Source organism: Mytilus trossulus, chromosome 8 (assembly GCF_036588685.1).
Source record: "Mytilus trossulus isolate FHL-02 chromosome 8, PNRI_Mtr1.1.1.hap1, whole genome shotgun sequence".
In the NCBI taxonomy this organism is placed as follows: domain Eukaryota; kingdom Metazoa; phylum Mollusca; class Bivalvia; order Mytilida; family Mytilidae; genus Mytilus; species Mytilus trossulus.
In genome coordinates this window covers 26,668,746-26,688,402 of record NC_086380.1, presented here as the reverse complement: position 1 = coordinate 26,688,402, position 19,657 = coordinate 26,668,746, and the positions used below count along the sequence as shown (strand labels likewise).

Below are 19,657 nucleotides of genomic sequence, written 5' to 3'. Positions count from 1 at the left end.
TTTTTTATGAATGTTAACTTTAGCAATCAACCTATGCATACACTACAATCACTCCATTCCATAAAATAGACAGTTTCCTTTATATCATTAGGCCTAAAGTATGAGTATATTATAGGACTGCAGTCTGCTCAAGGTATACCCCACATTTCATTTTTTTTAATTATAAAATGGACTACAGGCCAGCATTTCTGTTGGTTGTTTATATGCCTCGTGTGCATTAATCTTGAATACCCTTGTTCATGTTCTTGTGCATGTGTCACTCGCATTTTAGGTTGGGAGCTCGCAAACATGTTTAACACCACCACATTTCGTATGTTCCTGTTCCAAGTTAAGAGCCTTGAAATTCGTTATGTGACAGTTGTTGTTGATTGTTGTCTGCCATATTAGTTTAATGTTAGCCTGTTTGTCATATTTCATGTATAAGAAACAAACAGAAGATGGCCATAACTCAAGTTAATCTAGTAATTAATACATTGAAACCAATCTGCTATGTGTATTAATATACAAATCCTGGTTGAGCATAGATTAATAGAAATCAATAAAATTTTAACACAAGGTTTAATTATACTTACTGTTAAATGAAGGTTGTGATTGATTTGAGGGTTTTAGGTTCAAACTGTTTAGAAATTAGGAGCCAAATGGGCATTTTTGTAGTTTCCAGAAAATAACTTGTGTTAAAGTGTACGAATCTCCCTGAATTTATACCACAAGCCAAGTTTTCATATTACAAAGGGATGGCTTTGAAACCAAGTTTGAAGCCAAAAATGAGGAAACAAGAGATAGCGATATAAATCAAGCATTAGACACTTCTGCTGAATTATTAATAAACTATTGATTAAGACGATTCATTAAAATAGCCATGTCGTTTGCCTTTTTGAACTTGGACAAACTAATTAGTGAAATCAGGGACTTCCTATACTAGTTTCACAGGCACTTGTTTTTATCCATACGAAGGTCGACTATTTATATGGATAGTCGACCTTCGTATGGATAGAAACAAGTGCCTGTGACTAGTTTTGTATAATTTAGTTTACTTAGAAAGTCACTAAGAAAACACGAATATTGTTCATATCTTGTAAAAATATTTAGATGTCCAGGATTAGCCCCGTTTTATAAAACCAATTCAGGCTTCTCTCGTTAATTCCTCCCACCCGCACTTCAAATGACAAGTAACCAGTCAGAGTCCCAAAGGACTGACATTTCAACTTATACCGGAAATATTGACCGTCATTGACTTATTTTTACAATTTATTGCTGATTTTCCTTCAAAGAAAAGAGCTCGGAAGTAGGTGGCGGAGAAAATTATTAGAAAAATCGATCAATAGCAACCAAAGATGGAATATTAGAACATAATTTATGCCCAACTGTGTTTATTATGACAGAGGAATCTGATTTCGGTGCCTTTGAGGCAGCGGAGGGTGATAAAAATGGTATAGTTAAAGTCCAAGTTCAAAGTCTTTCTAGAACGATTTGTTTACATAATTTATTGTCAATATTGAAGCCATAAAACCCTTTAGAAATGTTGTAATATTGAACTATTCTGTCAAATTTTACCCATATTAGATATCATATGTACTTTTTATAAGATCTATTTGTTATCTATAGTAACAGTAGTTACAGATCATCTGTTCATATTATTTCTGTCTCTGACTGGCTGTGTCAAACCTACATGTAGGGCTATAAATTATGCTCACAGGATGTTGAAACCAAAACGACCCAAAACCAACATTCCAAGAACGAATACTAATGGTATTACTTCATGCTCATAATGATTCAATGGACTTGCTCACTAGACCACCATTTTAACCATTTTGTTAACAGCTTCTTCTTCCTTGCTTAGGACTGGATTCTTAAAGAATGTTATAGCTTCAGAGATCAGCTAACTAAAAATGTACAGTAACTAAAACAGAAACTTAATTAAAGACATAATAATTTTTCCCTAAAAGGAAAAGTTATCTGTCTGCACAGCTGATTTATAGCTACCTGGCATAGAATTAAATAATGACCTTTATGAATAGCAGTTTATTGTACATTGTATATCAAACCAAAACCAAAATGGTAAAGACAAAAATCTACTTACGCATAGCTAAAGGGCTACCTCCCGCTTTTTGAACAACGTTTTGATAACAACAACATATTTAAATGCTCAACAAATGCCTAACCAATTGTGTTAAGACTTTCAAGTCTGTCAAAGTGGTAAAACATGTACACTACACATGCTACAGTAATTTGACGGGATTTTATTACCTCCCTTGATCAACCAGAAGTTTACACAGTTATTTCAAAATATGTCAGGGAGTTGTCACTAAGGAAGAAATTGACATGTTATCTGCTTGCTTTCGGTTAACCTATTTCTGTTATACTCTCATAAAGTATACTTTCCAGATAAATTAGCAAATTTGAGCTATGGATATTGAAAAAAAACCCAAGTACACAGAAAATTGTGCTATAATGTGAAATTATTTGTTACTTCATGTACATGATGTATGGCCATTTTGATGGCAGGTGCATCAAATGTTTCTTACAGTCAAAACTATTCCAAGCTATACTTTGACATGTTTAACATCAGTGTATGTCACCAATGTATGTGATGTAGGCTAAATTTAATGTTTGCTAATATATATAATCATAAATGCACACATGGCGATTCATCATCTTTTGTTTAGTTTATCAAATTTTTGATTGATGGGGAGATGGTCCATATGTTTTTGTTTCTTTTAGTTAAAAGCAGAACAATACTTCTTTTGCAAATTATAAGGATGCTTCACATTATATTAGCATCAAAATATTTTATTGACTTTATAATCTGTCCTGCTATTATATCCTTTGCCCTTAAAGCTGTCAGCATTGTTTAGAAGATTTTTTAGTGTGCTTCAGTTCATTGTTCTTATTCATGTAATTATTTATCATGTTTATTTCAGATGAAATTGAAAATTTGAAAACAAAAATTAAAGAGTTTGAAGAGAGGGAACTAAAATATAAAGAAGAAAAGGAACTTCAAGAAAAGGAATTTGGATCAAAAAGAGCCAAATTTAAGGAAATATTCTTACAAAAAGAAGGTACGGAACATGTACTAAAAAACACTTTCTGAGAACAATGGTTATGAAGTCGTTAGATATTTTTTTTTAATATACATGCATAATTCTTTATTAAAGTAAAGCTGTTAAGAAACCTCTTTAGGCATGTAAGGATACAGTTTATCCTTAAGAACAGAAACATACAATTTCACATATATAAGCCTACAGTTACTTCTTAAAATTGATAGTTTTATTTTAAGACAAACTGTTAATAGATATATAATATTGTTTTTCTTGTTAACATTTGTTACTACATGTAATTATATGCTGCTCTACAAGATATATACAATGTATAATAATCTTGCTGCAAATCAATTTTGGGAATTAGATTTAAGAGTTTGAAAGAATTTCAAATAATGAAAAAACTTCAAATAACAACAAGATCAATATCACCATGTATATATCTTCATAATAAACTACAGATACATGTACCAAAAGTATCACTAGTAACGTGAAATGTGAACTGATTTGAATATGTCTAACTCCAACCATTTTAGAGGAATATTTCCAAAAGGGTTCTTGTTTCAGAAATCTATACATGTGTACCATCTGCGGCAGGATGGTGCTAAAAACCTTGAGGTGGAACACTGAGCATCTTGTAACATATATTTTATATCTACCTGACCGATCACTTGCACGCTATACATGTATAACAATGATAATGAGCTGAAAATTGTATTCTGTCTACTTATATGACAACAATGTATGAGAATACTTCAAGGTTTCTGGGTTATTTTTTTTTTAATTTGCAATTTGAGAGGATTCATAGAGTAAAACTCAATGAAACAGAAACTTCAAATGAAAAATTAAGTTGGCATTCACGTTAATTAATTATTATTATTATAATACTTATTCTTCGATTTTATTTTGAATGAAGCAATTATTCATGTAAAATTTTTTTTGTAAATTTCAGAGGAATATAAGACAGAAAGAGATGCCCATTTGGAGACACAGAAGAAAGCAGACATTCTAGCGAAGGAATTAAATGACGTGAGAACAGAATTAGAGGATATTAAAGCAGCAGTGTCCTTCTCTGAGTCAAATAAAGAAGACGCCATTTTGGAAATACGTAGACAGTGTAATCAGGAAGTAGACACACTTCAGGGGTTACTTAAGGGTAAATTTGTGTACTAAAGTCTATATTTATTGATAGAAGAATCTCTGAATGAAAAAAAATATATTGTTACACATTAAATCTTAATTGGCACCTGCATGACCTGAAAAGCTTTCAAGATTATTGTTTTTACTATAGAGTTCAAAGACGTAATGTCTATTCTAAGAGGTAAAAATTGCATCTGTTATTGAATTTGCCTGTAAGAACCTTGTGTTTAAAGATTATAACAAGAGCCTTTTGGCAGATAAAATACAAATCAAAATTGTTTTCAGATTAGTCTCGTTTGAATATAAGGTAATATTGATAAAGCGAAATGGCTTAATAATAAAGTGATGTAAAACACCATCAATCAGAATAATGACCCTTATTTGCAATCACCCTTGTTACCACCTTATGTATTCTTATTTTCTGCTAGAGTATTAATTAACAAAAAATTAATAGATTTACTTACAAATAAATGTATGCTTAAAGCCATATGTATTCCAGTATAAAAGTATTTATCAGCAATTTGTACATTTTCCTTTTAATCTCACTGCCTTGTATTTTTTAAATCATAGAAAAGACTTAATATTCCAAAAAATATTAGGCAATGACAAAAAAATATGACATTATGTTTAAGTGCGTGCTCATGTCCATACCGTATTCGGCCGTGTATAGTACGCATTTATGTATAGTCCGCACCCTCTTACATCCCCTTAAAATCGAGAAAAAAAGTTTTGTAAAAAAAAATAAAAAAAAAAATAAAAAATTATTGTAAAAGTCTAGTTCACTGTAAAAATCCATTGAAAGAGAGCTATTCTCCATGTATTTTATAAAAAAAAATAATTATGTTTTATTTATTTCATAAAAAAATGAAATGGTAGAACTTTTCATCAGGTAGTTAATATTTAATAATTTTATATAAGTAGTTATTAATCAAGAGATTCATTTTAAAATCAACATTTGTCTAAGTATGTCCAAGCTGATATATAATATAACAGAAATAATTTGAATATTATGGAACAAAAGAAAAAAGAGATCAAACATTTATCTAAATTATTTAGCAGTAATCAAAATTTTAAAACTATTTAATCTTATATAATCTTTTCAATGATCATGTTGTTTTATTGCCTGGGATTATAATATTTAACACCTGTCAAAACTTGACATCATTATTTAATTGCTACACACCCATACTTAATCCCTAATTACCTCTCTTGATTACCTATGCAGGATGTCACACCTTTACGTTTAATAATCAATTTTGAAAAGAAAAGTTAAAAAAGAATAAAAGAATAAGAATTAAATGAAGTAAATACAATAAACGTCTCCAATATACATTGTTGATGCAGAAAAACGAAATTAAAAAAAAAATTAAAAAAAAAAAAAATTTTTTTTTTAATAAATTTCGAAAACCGTCTATAGTTGTGTATAGTCCGCACCCCTTGTACACACTACATATTTAAGGAAAAAAAGTGCGGACTATACATGCCCAAATACGGTACATGGCAATTTATCAATTAAATGCATGCAACGTCATTCATACAACCAAACAAATATCCCAAAGTTTTGTATGCATAAAAGTTGTTTTACTTACAAAGTTACTATAATTTCATTCTACTACATACTCTCAGCCTACAAAAACTACAGCTATGACAAATTGCAAATAGAAATAATAATGACATTTTAATTTTTGATGCAAATGTACTGACTTCATCAGCTTGAATATCAGCTGCCCTAACAGGCCCGCTTGGTATTCTGGCTGATAAAGTCAGTATTAAAAAAAACCATTTGATATCCAGGTGCAGGAATTTCTCGCTACATTGAAGACCGGTTGGTGACCTTCTACTGTTATTTTTTCTATGGTCGGGTTGTTGTCTCTTTGACACATTCCCCATTTCCATTCTCAATTTTATATATATTTTGATAGAAGTAGCAGAAGAAGCATCTACATCTACAGCAGCACAATATGAAAATGAAAGAACAAAACTACAAGAACTGAACGAGAAGTATGAGGATGAAGTGAGAGATCTACGAAGTAAACTCAGTCAGGAAAGGTAACTGGAATGGAAGTTGTAGAATTAAGACAATTTCTTGTTTCTCCCAACAACAAAACAATTGATCAAGTTTGAGATAAGGTTTCACTGACTTAAAATTTATCTGTGTAAACACCTATTTTATTCTCATCTAAGCTATATACTTAAAATCAATTTTCAATATAGACTTATCATTATACTATACAAAAATAAGAAGATGTGGTATACTGCCATTGAGACAACTTTCCAACACCTTTAAGTCACCATGTCATTTTAACAATGAACAAACCAAAAACCACATAGTCAGCTATGTACTATATACATGTATTATCTATATGAAGGTGTTATACCATAGTATTTTTGAGATAATTGTCGGACATGTTTAAATAAAAAGAAAAGCAGACAGCTATCATGCTTGTTTCGTCTGCCATGCAGATTTATTGAGATGTGTCCTACTGTGGATTCATTATTATTCATTGGTTACCAAGTTTGAGGACTTGGGTAGTCTATTTTGAAGTTTTAATATTTAATATGCTTACATGGAAACTGGTAAATACATCTAAATCAAATATCTATGAAACAATAATTTTTTCCTTAATCCATGAAAATTTATACTCATGAAATTCACAGTAGTAGGCAGAAAAACACAATTAGTTAATTTATAAATAAAGGCAACAGTAGTATACCGCTGTTCAAAAGTCATAAATCCATGGACAAAAAACAAAATCGGGGTAACAAACCAAAACCGAAACAACTCACACAGAACATTTCAGAAACATTTTGTATTGTGCTATATATAATTGAAACTAAATAGGAATATGAATACTTTATTTCAGAGAAGGGTTTCTAACTTCAGTTGCTAAGCAGTTAAAACAGATAGCTCCAGGTTCTCTGGGACAACAGTCATCTAATCTGTCAATGGAGGAAGAAAATTTAGAGGCCAGTATGAAAAAGGTAAAAAAAACAGAATCTTCAGAAAGTGACTGAAAAGACTGATTATGATTATAACTCAATGTTGACTGCTGTATTTTGACATTTTTAACCGGATTTTTGTGACAAAAATGTCAGTTATTGATTTGGGGATGTACGGCAGCCGGACTGTCGGTGGGCAGGCAGGCGGCAATCAAATGTTGTCCATGCATTAACTCATGAACCATTCAACCAAAGCTTTTAAAATTTTAATATGTTGTTACTGACAACTAAATGAAGGTCAAGTTCAATAATGGCGATTTTGACTTTTACCTTTCAGGAGTTATGGTTCTTGAAAGATTGAAAAATGGAGTTTCCAGTTGTGTCCGTGCATTTACGCATAAACTGTTCTACCAAAGCTTCCCAAATTTTAATATGTTGTTACCGATGACAAAATGGAGGTCAAGTTTAATAATGTCGATTTTGATTTTTACAGTTCAGGAGTTATGGTTCTTGAATGATTGAAAAATGGAGTTTCCAGTCGTGTCAGTGCATTTACGCATGAACTGTTCTACCAAAGCTTCCAAAATTTTAATATATTGTTACTGATGACAAAATGGAGGTCAAGTTCAATAATTACGATATTGACTTTTACCGTTCAGGAGTTATGCTTCTTGAAAGATTGAAAAATGATGTTTCCAGTCGTGTCCGTGCATTTTCTCATAAACCATTCAACTCAAGCTTTTGAAATTTACATATGTTGTTACTGATAACAAAATAGAGGTTAAGTTTAATAATGACGATTTTGATTTTTACTGTTCAGGAGTTGTGGTTCTTGAAAGATCGTAAAATGGCGTTTCCATTCACTTTGTTGCATTTACTAATGAACCATTCAATCTAAGCTTTTCAAATTTTAATATGTTGATACTGACTACAAAATGGAGGTCAAATTTGATATTGACGATTTTCAATTTCAGCATTCATCAGTTATGGTTCTTGTGATACTAGTATTGCCAGGACACAAATAAATGTTAATAAATTCGGTTTGCTGTCGTTGTGACAGCCTCTTGTTACCTATTATGTCTGTTTGTTTTGTTCATGCATCAGTGTCAATAGAATAGAATTTAATGTGACTGTCATATAAGTGAGAGGTTTAGCAAGCTATAAAACCAGGTTCAATCCCCCATTTTCTACATAAGAAAATGTCTGTACCAAGTCAGGAATATGACAGTTGTTATCCATACATTTGATGTGTTTGAGCTTTTGATTTTGCCATTTGATTAGGGACTTTTCATTTTGAATTTTCCTCAGAGTTCAGTATTTTTGTGATTTTACTTTTTACAGAACTTTCAAATAGAACGTCTAACTATGTAAAACTATAATTGAGCTTGCTAGACAATTAAGATTGTATGTTTATCCTGCCTTGTAAGATCTTTTTCTCCTAGAGTTGTTGAAGGAATTCGATATCAATCATTAAAAGGAGAATTATACATCTTAAACATTTTAAAAATATAAATGTGTTACACAAAAAAACACTTTAATTTAAAACTTTGAAAAAATGTAAAAAAAATATTAAGTAGAATTTTAACTTGACATAAAACAAGAATATGGGGGAATTATATTTTTTTATTTGCCTACATTACAAAGAACCTATTATGAATAAAATGATATACGGTCTAGAAATCTCTGAGACTGCAATTTGAAGACACCAAAAAAGATTGTATTTATTTTTCTTATTATATATAAAAAGCAAAAGGGAAAGTCTTTGATCTATTTATAGGTATTTATAAACTAGGAAAACTGACAATAAAAAAAGACAACAATGACAGGACATTCAGTATGATAAATCAAATAACACATAACTGAGAGGGTGATAGAGCAGATTGGTACCCCGAGAAAAAGCATTGTTAACCTTGGCTTCTTGTTTATTGGGCTGTTTGTAATGAGATACTCTGCTTTCATTCATCTCTTCATTCACCAGACAACAATGTGTTTCCATAAACCTATAAATAGACCAAAAAAAAACTGCCTAAATAACTTGACATACCAATGTTTACCTTATAAAATCATTTTCATTCAATTTTATGTATACAAGCTGAGAAAAATAAGGGCTTGATATTTTTTCTTGATATGAATGTTTGTACATGTAAAAGTGATTGTCTTGCATTTCAGGCCCAAGCTGATGCAGAAATACTGAAATCAGTTGTTTTACCTTTAGAAGAAGAGATTAAAGGGTTGAAATTCAAACTTGCTACATATGAGGTACATGTAATAAATTGTGCTTAAAATAATATAAAATTGGCTTACACAGTACTTAAGGTGATACCGATCACTACAGGGAGATAACTCTGTAAAAATCTGCAAAACGTTATAATCATATTTTTAAAGGAGCACATTAATATTAGTCAAGGTGTTGGGTACCACCTTAAGTATAGCATGTGTCAATACTTATTATACTTGCTATAGATAAAATATATGAAAATTATTTTTTCACATCAAATGCAGATTTAGAAAAGGAGGTTAATTGAAAAAAATCATCCTTAGATGAAGATTTTTCTGTTTAAAATTTAATAAAATTTTGACATGTTCTATTTAATTTACTTTCTCTTTCATTCAATGCTGCAAATAGTTATTTGATCTAAGATATACAGTAGCTTCTAGAAATAAAGTGTTTTTATAAGATATTAAATGAAATTTCATCTTTTATTGCTTATGAATTTAATATTATTTATTCTAATTTCATGAAACTGTAAATTCAGAAATGATTGTGAGGTTTTTATTATTGCGAAAAATGCAACAGAGTTGTAAACGCAATAATTTAAACTCGCATTTTGAAATGTTTTATATGAATAAAACAGGATTTTTCTTAAAATCATAAAAATTTAAATCACATTAAAGACTAAAATGACAAAATCGCGAAAATAATTGTATGCAATAATTACTGAATTTACAGTACTTTATGTTCTGTAGAGGAATCAAAATGAAATAATTTTTATAAAAGAATTTTTATCTTTTATTGTGCATGAATTTTATATTATTTATTCTAATTTCATAACATTTTATGTTCTGTAGAGGAATCCTGATGATATAGGTACACCTCCAATGAAACATGCCACTCCAGAAACACAGTCTTTGTCAGATCTGGATGCTAAAGATCCAGAAGATAGGGTAAGATCAATGTCAAAGCAGACAAAAAAATCAACGATAGATAAGAGAAGAAGAGAGCACAGATAATTTTATGCCCCCCTTGGCGCAGGGGGCATTAAGTTTTACCCATGTCTGTCTGTAGTTTGCCTCAAATACATGTTATGAAACTTATACATAATGCTCATTACCACAAAACACAGATTAAAGTACAAATTTTGTAAGTGTCACTTTTACTGTTGTAGAGTGATGTCTCTTTGCAATCTTATATGCAAAAAGGAGGGCATCATCTGTGTCCTAATGAAACATTTTAATTCCCTATTTATTTGTTAATAATTTTGTTACTTTCATCTTTTTGATTGTTTTCTATTTTGATATGGCAGAACCTTTTAAAGTTGAAAAAATATATATATATATATGTAGGTCTAGGTCTTGCTCATTATTTAAGGCTATACTGCGACCCATAGCTGTTTAAATCTCATCATTTGAAATCTGGTGAATAGTTGTCTCATTGGCAATCATCTACCTCACCTCCATAGTTTATATTTTAAACATTTAGTGACAGGGTCCTGTTATCTGAACACCATTTCTACATTATTGTAAATAGTCATAAATGATTATGATATATTGGTACTGCTTTCAATAAAGTTTCATGGTGTTACAACCAATTCCAGATGAGAAATCTGTGATACTATTTTAAGCAATATGTTTTCTCATATGGGAACTATTTTAGATGAAAAATAACAAGAATTCATTGATCGTTTCTATTTCAATAGTATTTTGGGTTTTTTGACATCAGAACCAATATATTTAATAATATTGTCTTTACTGCTTAAAACAAAGTGGAGGTTCCAATCAATTAGTTGAACAAACTAAAAATGTTTACATTTGTTATCAAATATTTTGACAGTGACCATCAGAGAGGAAACAGTAAGGGTTATTTTCTCAGGGTGTAAATTAACACTAATTTCACGGAAAGAACAAAATAGCCAAAGGGTTTTATATAACCTTTAAATCCGGCAAAATAATGATGTCCAAAATATTTTTATACTATTTAAAATTCAGAAATTATTTGGATGTATTTATTATTGCAAAAAATGTGACAGGGTTATAATCAAATATTTAAAACTCACGTTTTGAAATATTTTATATGAATTAACCAGGATTTTTCTCTATATTGCAAAAATTCAAATCACATATTAGTCTCAAATGACAAAATCGCAATAATAAATTTACAGTATTAAACTTTTGTACTGGTTTTTAAATTATTTGATTTTATTATATATGCCAGAAGAAAGGACTCATATTGCATGTTAATAGGATTTATTAATGGAAGTTTGTCTATATTGATATTAAATTTAGATTAGCAATTCCATTACAGATTCAAGAATTACTTCATTATTTAAGAGTAGAAAAGTCGTCAAGGAAAGATTTAGAAATGTATGTGGCTGTTCTGACAACACAGAAAAACATCTTTGAAGAAGAATGTGATAAGACGAAGAAAGATTTAGAAGAAGGTAATAATGCAATAGACCACTTTCGAGTTCATCCGTCACCGAAGAAAACTCGTCAATTATACACCCCTTTGTGACATCATTTACCAGATAGAGGGGCTCGCCTGTATCCCTGCAATATAAACGTTCATTAAGCGTCTAAGTGATCGTCATTGTGCAGTGTAAACTAGAAATAATATTTGTTCCGTAGGTAACTAATCACAATTCCCTAATGTCAGCAGTGCAGATTGTCAATTATGAGAGTTTAATTTGCCAAATTATTTGTGCAATATAACTTTATAGTTTTTCAATCACTTGCTCAACATTGAAACAGAAGTCATGACGCACCTAAACGCACCAGTGATGTTCATTAAAACCAAAGTTTTTGACGGAAATGCATGGAACTCGAAAGTTGTCTATTCATTTAAGTTTTCTAAGTATTAATTTTTGTGGTTTGAGGAATTCATGGATATTTGATTTTGTGGTTTTGTCAATCACTGCACAAAATAGAAATTTTGAATTCGTTGAAAATTTGAATTAGTGATTCCAATGTACCCACGAAATCAATGAAAATTGGTACCGAGCAAATTATAATCAATCCACAGTATTGGAGAAGGTCATATATAGGTGAGAGTGGTATGTGCATGGACAAACAAAATAATGACTATTACATGAAAAATGAAAAAAAAAAATGCTTACATGTTGTGTTTTTCCCTATTTGCACAAAAAATCTGAATAATTGGCTTCAAGCAAAGAAAAGTAGCAAATATGGGCAAGAAAACATGACCCACCCCAATTTAATTGAAATAAAATTCAATATATTTTGTGTAACAATGACCCACAAGCCTCTGATCCATCACAATAAAAAAATATGATTGTTATGTCAGTTAATGAGTAATGAATGCCATTGTCACAGACATGATGAGAATAACTTTTTTGTAATCAAATGTTCCATAGCACTTCCATAAATGGACATTGAAGAACTGGAAAGGAAACACATATGAGGGGGGTAAGAGGGTCCTGATCCCGAAATCCTAGGTTTAAAAACACGAAATCCCAGACTTAAAAAAAAGAACTCCAAGATCCTGAATAGGTCAATCCTGAAATCCTGAGCTGAAAATCCCAGAGTCCCCATAAAGTTTCTATCCCCCCCCCACATATTCAACCTGACAGAATAAAAAATGTTGTTACATTCAGAACTCCATGGTATTTTATTTAAGCAAATTTTGATGTTTTTCTTTTGCCCAATTATTGGAAAAATCTAACGCTATGCTCTTATTCAATAAATACAGACTAGCCAGCAGAAGATTTTTCATAAAGTGATAATCTAAAGAAACATATGTGTTTTTATGAGTCCTTATTTCTTCCTCAAGTCTTATTCCACAGTGTAAAAAGTATTTAAAAATAAAAAATTAAAACAGAACAAAATAGGATTTTGATTATATTTCTAGGTATTGAATAATAATAAAGTCTGTTTATATTTTAGTTTGTCGTATTTTAAATGAAGAGAAACGAGAGCATGAACAGTTACAACAGACTTGGCAAATGGCCAATGATCAGTTTTTAGAATCACAAACATTAATGATGATGGATTTACGGAGAATGGAAAGTGTTCTGTCAGCAGAACAACAAAGACAAATAGCAGGTTAGAGGTCATATATAGGTCAAGGATATTGTACAGCTTACACATTCAGATGAATATAGCAAATATAGTATTTAAATGTCAAATGAAGGATAAAACTATTTAGCAAATAAACCCAAGTTTTCAAAAGTTTTCAAAATTAAAATCATATGCAAACATATAGCCTTTTTTCTGATATAAGCTTGTCTTTCCTGAAAACTTCTAAATCTTATTCATAATTAATTATCAATATAGAGTTAATGTTATCTTACTTTTCATTAGATTTATTAGTTGTTATCATACAATGAATACATATATTGATGGAAAAAATACATACACATTTCTACATCTTTTTAGGAGTGCAAATTCTCATTATTGACAATTAAAAAAGTGAAAAATAGATATTTCAGAAATTAAAGAAAGCATGCATTGTTTAGATATATGTAATAACAGCCTGGTTTAAAAACTAACGGAATGAATTGTTTTATTGTGTGTGTTTTGTAAGAATATATCTGTCTTGATATCAACTTTACAAATTAGGTTTACAAAAAACAAAAACATGTATGTCATGAACGTAGTAACCTAATTTTGTTGCAATTTATTTGTGAACACATGGATATTTTTTTTTGACAAAATTTTGAGGTTTGTCAATTTTATACGACGGGAAAATATTTTTGCGTTCATATATTGTTTAGATTTATTTAAGTTACTTTTAAATGTAAAATGTAAACAACAAGAAAATAACAGTTATGTGTTATGATAACATAGCCATTTGTTTTTATGGATAGCTTGCTTCGCTTAACTCTTTCAAATTGATGATCATTTAAATGCAAACTTGCCCCCATTTTATTTTTATTTCAGATGTATAACCAAAAATAATAGTATATAAGGCAAACAAAAATATATGTCTGTTTACGGTTACCCGACCGACCCTATTTTATACGCTGACCCTAAGCCATTTTATTTCCGTCTTAAAGTGAAAAATAAACTGACTTCTTGTTAAAAGTGAAGATATTGTTGCCTGATACATCCCAATATTCATAATAATGAATATGATAGCTGTTTTTAGTAAATTCGCGACTTGTGTGATGAAATAAACATTTTGCCGCCATTTTTTCCCAAATCAATAACAAAGGGAAATAATCCAATCATTCAAAATACGGGTAAACTCAGCCCATGGACAACCCCGACCACAGCAAGACTGACTGCAGAAAATAAAATGGATAAAAATAATAAAATTGAAATGCCGACCTACCCCTGTTTATTTTGATCATGTAACCTTAAACAGACATATATTTTTTTCGGCCTAAAAAAAGCCTGATATGGTTCTATATTTGTTTGAAGTGTATCTGCTAATAAAGATGATTCATTGGTGTTTTCACAAAATTGGACCTATTACAGTATACTCCTTAATTTCAACTAGCATTTTTAAGCTTTAAGCCAAATTTATTAAACATTATCTTACATGATAGCATCAGAGTCAACCAAATTTTATAATAAAAACTCAGAAAATGTAATTATGATAGATTAAGATGAGTTAAAAAGTCAAACAATATGGTACAATGTACCATGATGCAAAATTCATTTTAACCAATATCTATGCTAATTCATGAATCTTGTACAGTTTTCTCCCATTATCTAGACAGTGGTATAATTTTGAGTCAACCCAAGTTTGACCAAAGCAGTGCTAATGATAAAGTAATCAATGGGAGACAATTTGAATTTGCTCATGTGATAACATAAATAATGTGTATCTTGTTGACTAAATTGTGCTTTTAAACAAAACAGAAAAATATTTGAAAGTCAACTGTACATATTTTTTTTTAAATAATAGCATTCATTTGTGAATATATGTGAATATAAATTAGATATTCCGGTACTAAAGATATTACTTTTATTCTTTGACCATCTTTAAAAGCATAAATCAGTTATCTGACACCTTGCTATGAAAATTGAGATAAATAAAACATCTTTATCTTTATATTTCCTTCAAAGCTGATTCTTTCAAGAGCTTTTCTTTGGCAATTCTTCCTTAGCTTTCAGCTTTACACTTTAAATATTCAACGAACAAGTAGACCTATGCTATAGCACTTGTAAAAGGAAATAGAAAAAAGAAAAACATCTATTTATACATGTTATACTGGATAAGTAAACAGTACATATAGAACAAAATCTTTGAGATGTAGATTTTTTAATGATAACTTTAAATGACAAATAGAAATGCAGAAAAAAGATGAAGAAAGAATGGCACAAGAGAAGAAAGTAAAGGATCTGGAAGGAGCAAAGAAACAACAAGAAGAAGGACGCTTGATAGGTACTACTGTAAATCATTTCAGAGGTCGTTATATTGATCAATAAAAAAAATACATGTAGACAGGGGCAGTATGTACAATTTGAAAGCATTAACAAAAAATGATGGTCTACACCAGGTCATCAATGCCAAAAATGACTTTAAAATATCATTAATTTTTTTCGCTTGTTGCACAGGTTGCATGGAAGGAGTGATTACTTGCATGACTATAAATAATTTCAACCATAAATGTTTATAACATGTGATATCTGCTGTCTTTAAAAATTTGTAGCATGGTTTGCATGCAGTGTAAACATTGTACAGCAAAACTGAAACTTTGAACTTTTATATATAATTCTAAAAAAGCTTCTACTTCTGGGCCATTGTGATCTATTGTTGTGCTGACATTATTTATTGCTTCATAAATAAAAAAAACAAAAACATTTTGAGATTAAAAAATCTTTTTTAAAGTATTAGTATAATTACGATTTTATTCTATATATTGAAAGGTGGGAATATATAATAATGTAGCAAACTTGAAATGTATATTTCAAATTTTTACTGTTTGTTGTACAGAAATCATTATCTTTTTACAGAGGCGTTGAAGAAGGCAGAGGAAGCTTCGGAGGTAAGAACAAATAACAAAAAAACTATTTTGATATTGGCTACTAGAAGAGTAATATAAGTCAATTCAACCTGTTTATTATTAATCTAAAAAAAATCATGTGCTTGATAAGTGCTTTAAAAAAATATATTGGTTAAGAAACGAGTCTTAAACAATTGATACAGCTGTTGGTATAATATGGACTGGCTGTATGACACTTTATACCGTAATGCAGATCTAATAATTATATAATGACTTGCTCCATTATCAGGGGAGATAATAACTACTTGACTATGGTGGCCTCAGTGGCCAATTTTTCGAAGTAATTCATCTGCAGTGATCAATATTGAGGTTATGAGTCTGAATACTGCTTTCAGTAAAGTGTGTGCTACCCTGGTCTTATTTCACTAGAATTGCTAGTTTAGTTCTTAAAGTCGATGGTTCTATTCCTATCCAGAAACTCAAGTATTCTCCACTAATAAAAACTGTATATAACCATGGCTACTGATAGTGGTATTAAACCAGAATTAACTGTTGATCTGTCTAATTAACTACTTTGTCCAGCTCATAATCTTATGTGTAGTAAAGTTTGCTAGAATTATAAAATGCTGTGTTTTCATAAAATGTTTTATTTCTTTTCTTTTTTTTACAGAAATTTAAAAATGCAGACGCCAAAATGCAAGAAAAGCTAAAACAACAATCTCAAAAAGACTTAGTACGTGCCAATTCTCCTAATATAACTGCAGATTTGAACAATGAGACTGACGATGATAAATCAATTTTAGATGCCTCAGATTTACCAGAAGGAGATTCATTTTTAGACAGTCGTGTTTTAGATTCTAATGAGGAACTTGATGGATTACGTATACAAATAAGTCCAGAAAAAGTTCTTAATTTACCATATTTATCACAGGCACAAACTAAAGCTCTAACAGGTAAAAGGTTATATAGATTAATCAGGTCAAATTCTGTACCATAGTTTTGAAAGAAAAAAAATTACAGATAATGGTTCTCAAAGGATCAGAATACGATGATGTTGAAGAAAGCAGAACATAAATAATAAAAAGATTCACTGAGCGGTTTCAGTTGTTGACATTTGTATTTACAAGTCACTTTAACTTTTTTCACTATAACAAGTGTTGGAGACTGACTTCTCTTGGGAGTGTGAGGTTAAATAGTTATTTCTAAAATTGTTGTTTTTTGAAAAAGTAAAATTAGTACAAAAACATTAACCACAGAAGGCAAATATTTAATTTAAAGCTGAAATTAAAACTAATATTTTGTAGATCCTACACCAGAACTACAACTACGACAGTCACTAATAGCCTCAGCTAAATCTAAAGTGGACAGAATCTCAGTGGATGGTAAAAGATTGGTAGGACAAAAAGAATGGGACCTTCTACAGCAACAGGTCAGTAATTTAAAATAACAAAATTAAAAAAGCATCTTCTAAATGATAGTGACCCTACATTGAGAATGATGTCAATTGTCACTCAAAGAAGAATGAGACTTTTCACAGCATTAGTTATGACCATGACTGATACCAACTTATGTGCTGCCTACTGGTTTAACTCTGCCTGACCAGGACAGCTTTGCAATCGTATGTCACCAACACATCTTTAATGCATTTTGCCAAGCAACTTCAAGTCATCACATGATGGCATTTTGCACCAAGTTTAACCCATCATGCAATTATATTGTGAGACATGTTTTCAGTTCGTTTGAGGTCTTATATTCTGGTAAAATAAAAAAACCCCAAAAAAAAAATCATGGATGTACATTAAAGAAACAATCCCATGTCAGATAATATCTTTTTAATGAGTGTTATATCTACAGTTGTATGTTGAAAGATGTTTTACAGTGAAATCTTCACTAATAAAAGTTAATAAAACTGGTTTATTAAAAAGGAAAATGTAGGGTATTAATTGATGAGATATATAGCACCACAACACAACATCTGCTAGTCCTGCGTGTCCTTTGTAGAAAATTAATGTACTAAGACATTGTATACTGTTAACAAAACATCTGAGATTTTGAAATGAATTTATACTTGACGGGTAAAATAAGAACATATTTATATTACTATTTTTTCAGTTAAAGGAATCCCGAGATAAGTTAGGTAAGCCATGTGATATGTGTAATAACTATGAAGACCAGTTACAGAACATTCAGGACGATCTGAAGAAAGAACAAGTTAGAGCCAAGTCATTTGAGAGAAATCTAAACAGTGAGATACTTACAACGGAGAGTCAACAAAAATATATAGCAGAACTAGAAGACACGCTCAAAAAGACAGTGTCTGAGGCTGACGAACAGGTAATATAACATTTGTAATAGCTGTTATTGACATTGTTTTTTTTACAATAATTCTTATATGAATTGCACAATATGATTGGTCATAAGGGTTTCCAGTAGTGGCTCTTGGCACTATTTATTTTCTATGGATGTCATTGATGGAACTACTTTTGGTAACCAGTGTAAATAAGATGGCGTTGATAATGATCCAAACCAGATCACAGATAAAAATCAGATCGCAAATTTCCTGGAGTATATTTGTTTGTGTAAACCAAAAAATATATTCATGTGCCAGGCCAATTCATTCACACAAATATACAAATTATAAATTAATGTGTGATAGAGGTTACAATAGCAATTAGATTCCTTATCTGGAATTCTGAAGAATCATAAGCAATAAATGCCTTCAACCCTTTCACCGATTGCTGCCCAGACAGAAGCTACTCTGAGACGATGGCTTCCCTGGCTACTATTACTCAAGTGGGAGATGATCATAATAAATGTCAATAAAAACTTGTTTGTACTTATTTGTGTATTTATTTCATTCACTAAAACCATGTTCACAGATTTGTTCATGTTTGGATAATTTTTTCTTCATAAAATATTCAAATTTTCCAATTTTCAGCATATTTTGGGTGAAATTCGTAAAATTCTGCTTTTTAACCCCCAATTGTAATTTTTTAACCCAAAACGGCAAAATTTTGAAAATTTTTATAAGGCTGTACAAATTCCTCACATTGAATGATGTCCATTCCTAGTGTTTTGTTTTATGTCAAAAAAGTATACTAGTTTGGCTTCAATTCTTCCGTATTCTTTCAAAAAAAATGTTCCCTCATTTCAAATTCTCGTAAATTCCGTAAATTATCTCTGATTTTGACGCGGTTTTCAACAAACAAAACCGCCATGTTTACACTTTCATCAGGGTATTCATCAAAGAAAGATAACCACTGTTTGCACTGTTTTGAGCGGGAAACATAAAACAGGTATTCCGATCCCGGTAAAATGGGACTCATCGTCAGCTGTCTGAAGCGTGAATCCAGGTAAACCGGGACTCATCGGCGAAAGGGTTAAAGGAATTTATTGGTGTAATAATTG

At 30.5% G+C, this 19,657-nt stretch overlaps 1 protein-coding gene across 2 annotated transcripts in view; it reads left to right on the top strand.

Annotated features, from left to right (window-relative positions):
- Window positions 1-1,270: 1,270 nt before the first annotated feature.
- LOC134680751 (rab GTPase-binding effector protein 1-like) overlaps window positions 1,271-19,657 on the top strand; it is a 41,625-nt gene continuing 23,238 nt past the window's right edge. Inside the window, exons 1-14 of one of the 2 annotated variants that reach the window (XM_063539969.1) lie at window positions 1,271-1,430; window positions 2,922-3,059; window positions 3,991-4,194; window positions 6,101-6,227; window positions 7,043-7,160; window positions 9,288-9,377; window positions 10,188-10,283; window positions 11,641-11,776; window positions 13,239-13,397; window positions 15,592-15,687; window positions 16,260-16,291; window positions 16,920-17,202; window positions 17,554-17,678; window positions 18,362-18,583. In XM_063539969.1, the coding sequence (XP_063396039.1) occupies window positions 1,376-1,430; window positions 2,922-3,059; window positions 3,991-4,194; window positions 6,101-6,227; window positions 7,043-7,160; window positions 9,288-9,377; window positions 10,188-10,283; window positions 11,641-11,776; window positions 13,239-13,397; window positions 15,592-15,687; window positions 16,260-16,291; window positions 16,920-17,202; window positions 17,554-17,678; window positions 18,362-18,583 (1,881 nt within the window). In that variant the 5' untranslated portion in view covers window positions 1,271-1,375. The remainder of the gene's footprint in view (window positions 1,431-2,921; window positions 3,060-3,990; window positions 4,195-6,100; window positions 6,228-7,042; window positions 7,161-9,287; window positions 9,378-10,187; window positions 10,284-11,640; window positions 11,777-13,238; window positions 13,398-15,591; window positions 15,688-16,259; window positions 16,292-16,919; window positions 17,203-17,553; window positions 17,679-18,361; window positions 18,584-19,657) is intronic. The other variant, XM_063539970.1, reaches the window with a different exon arrangement.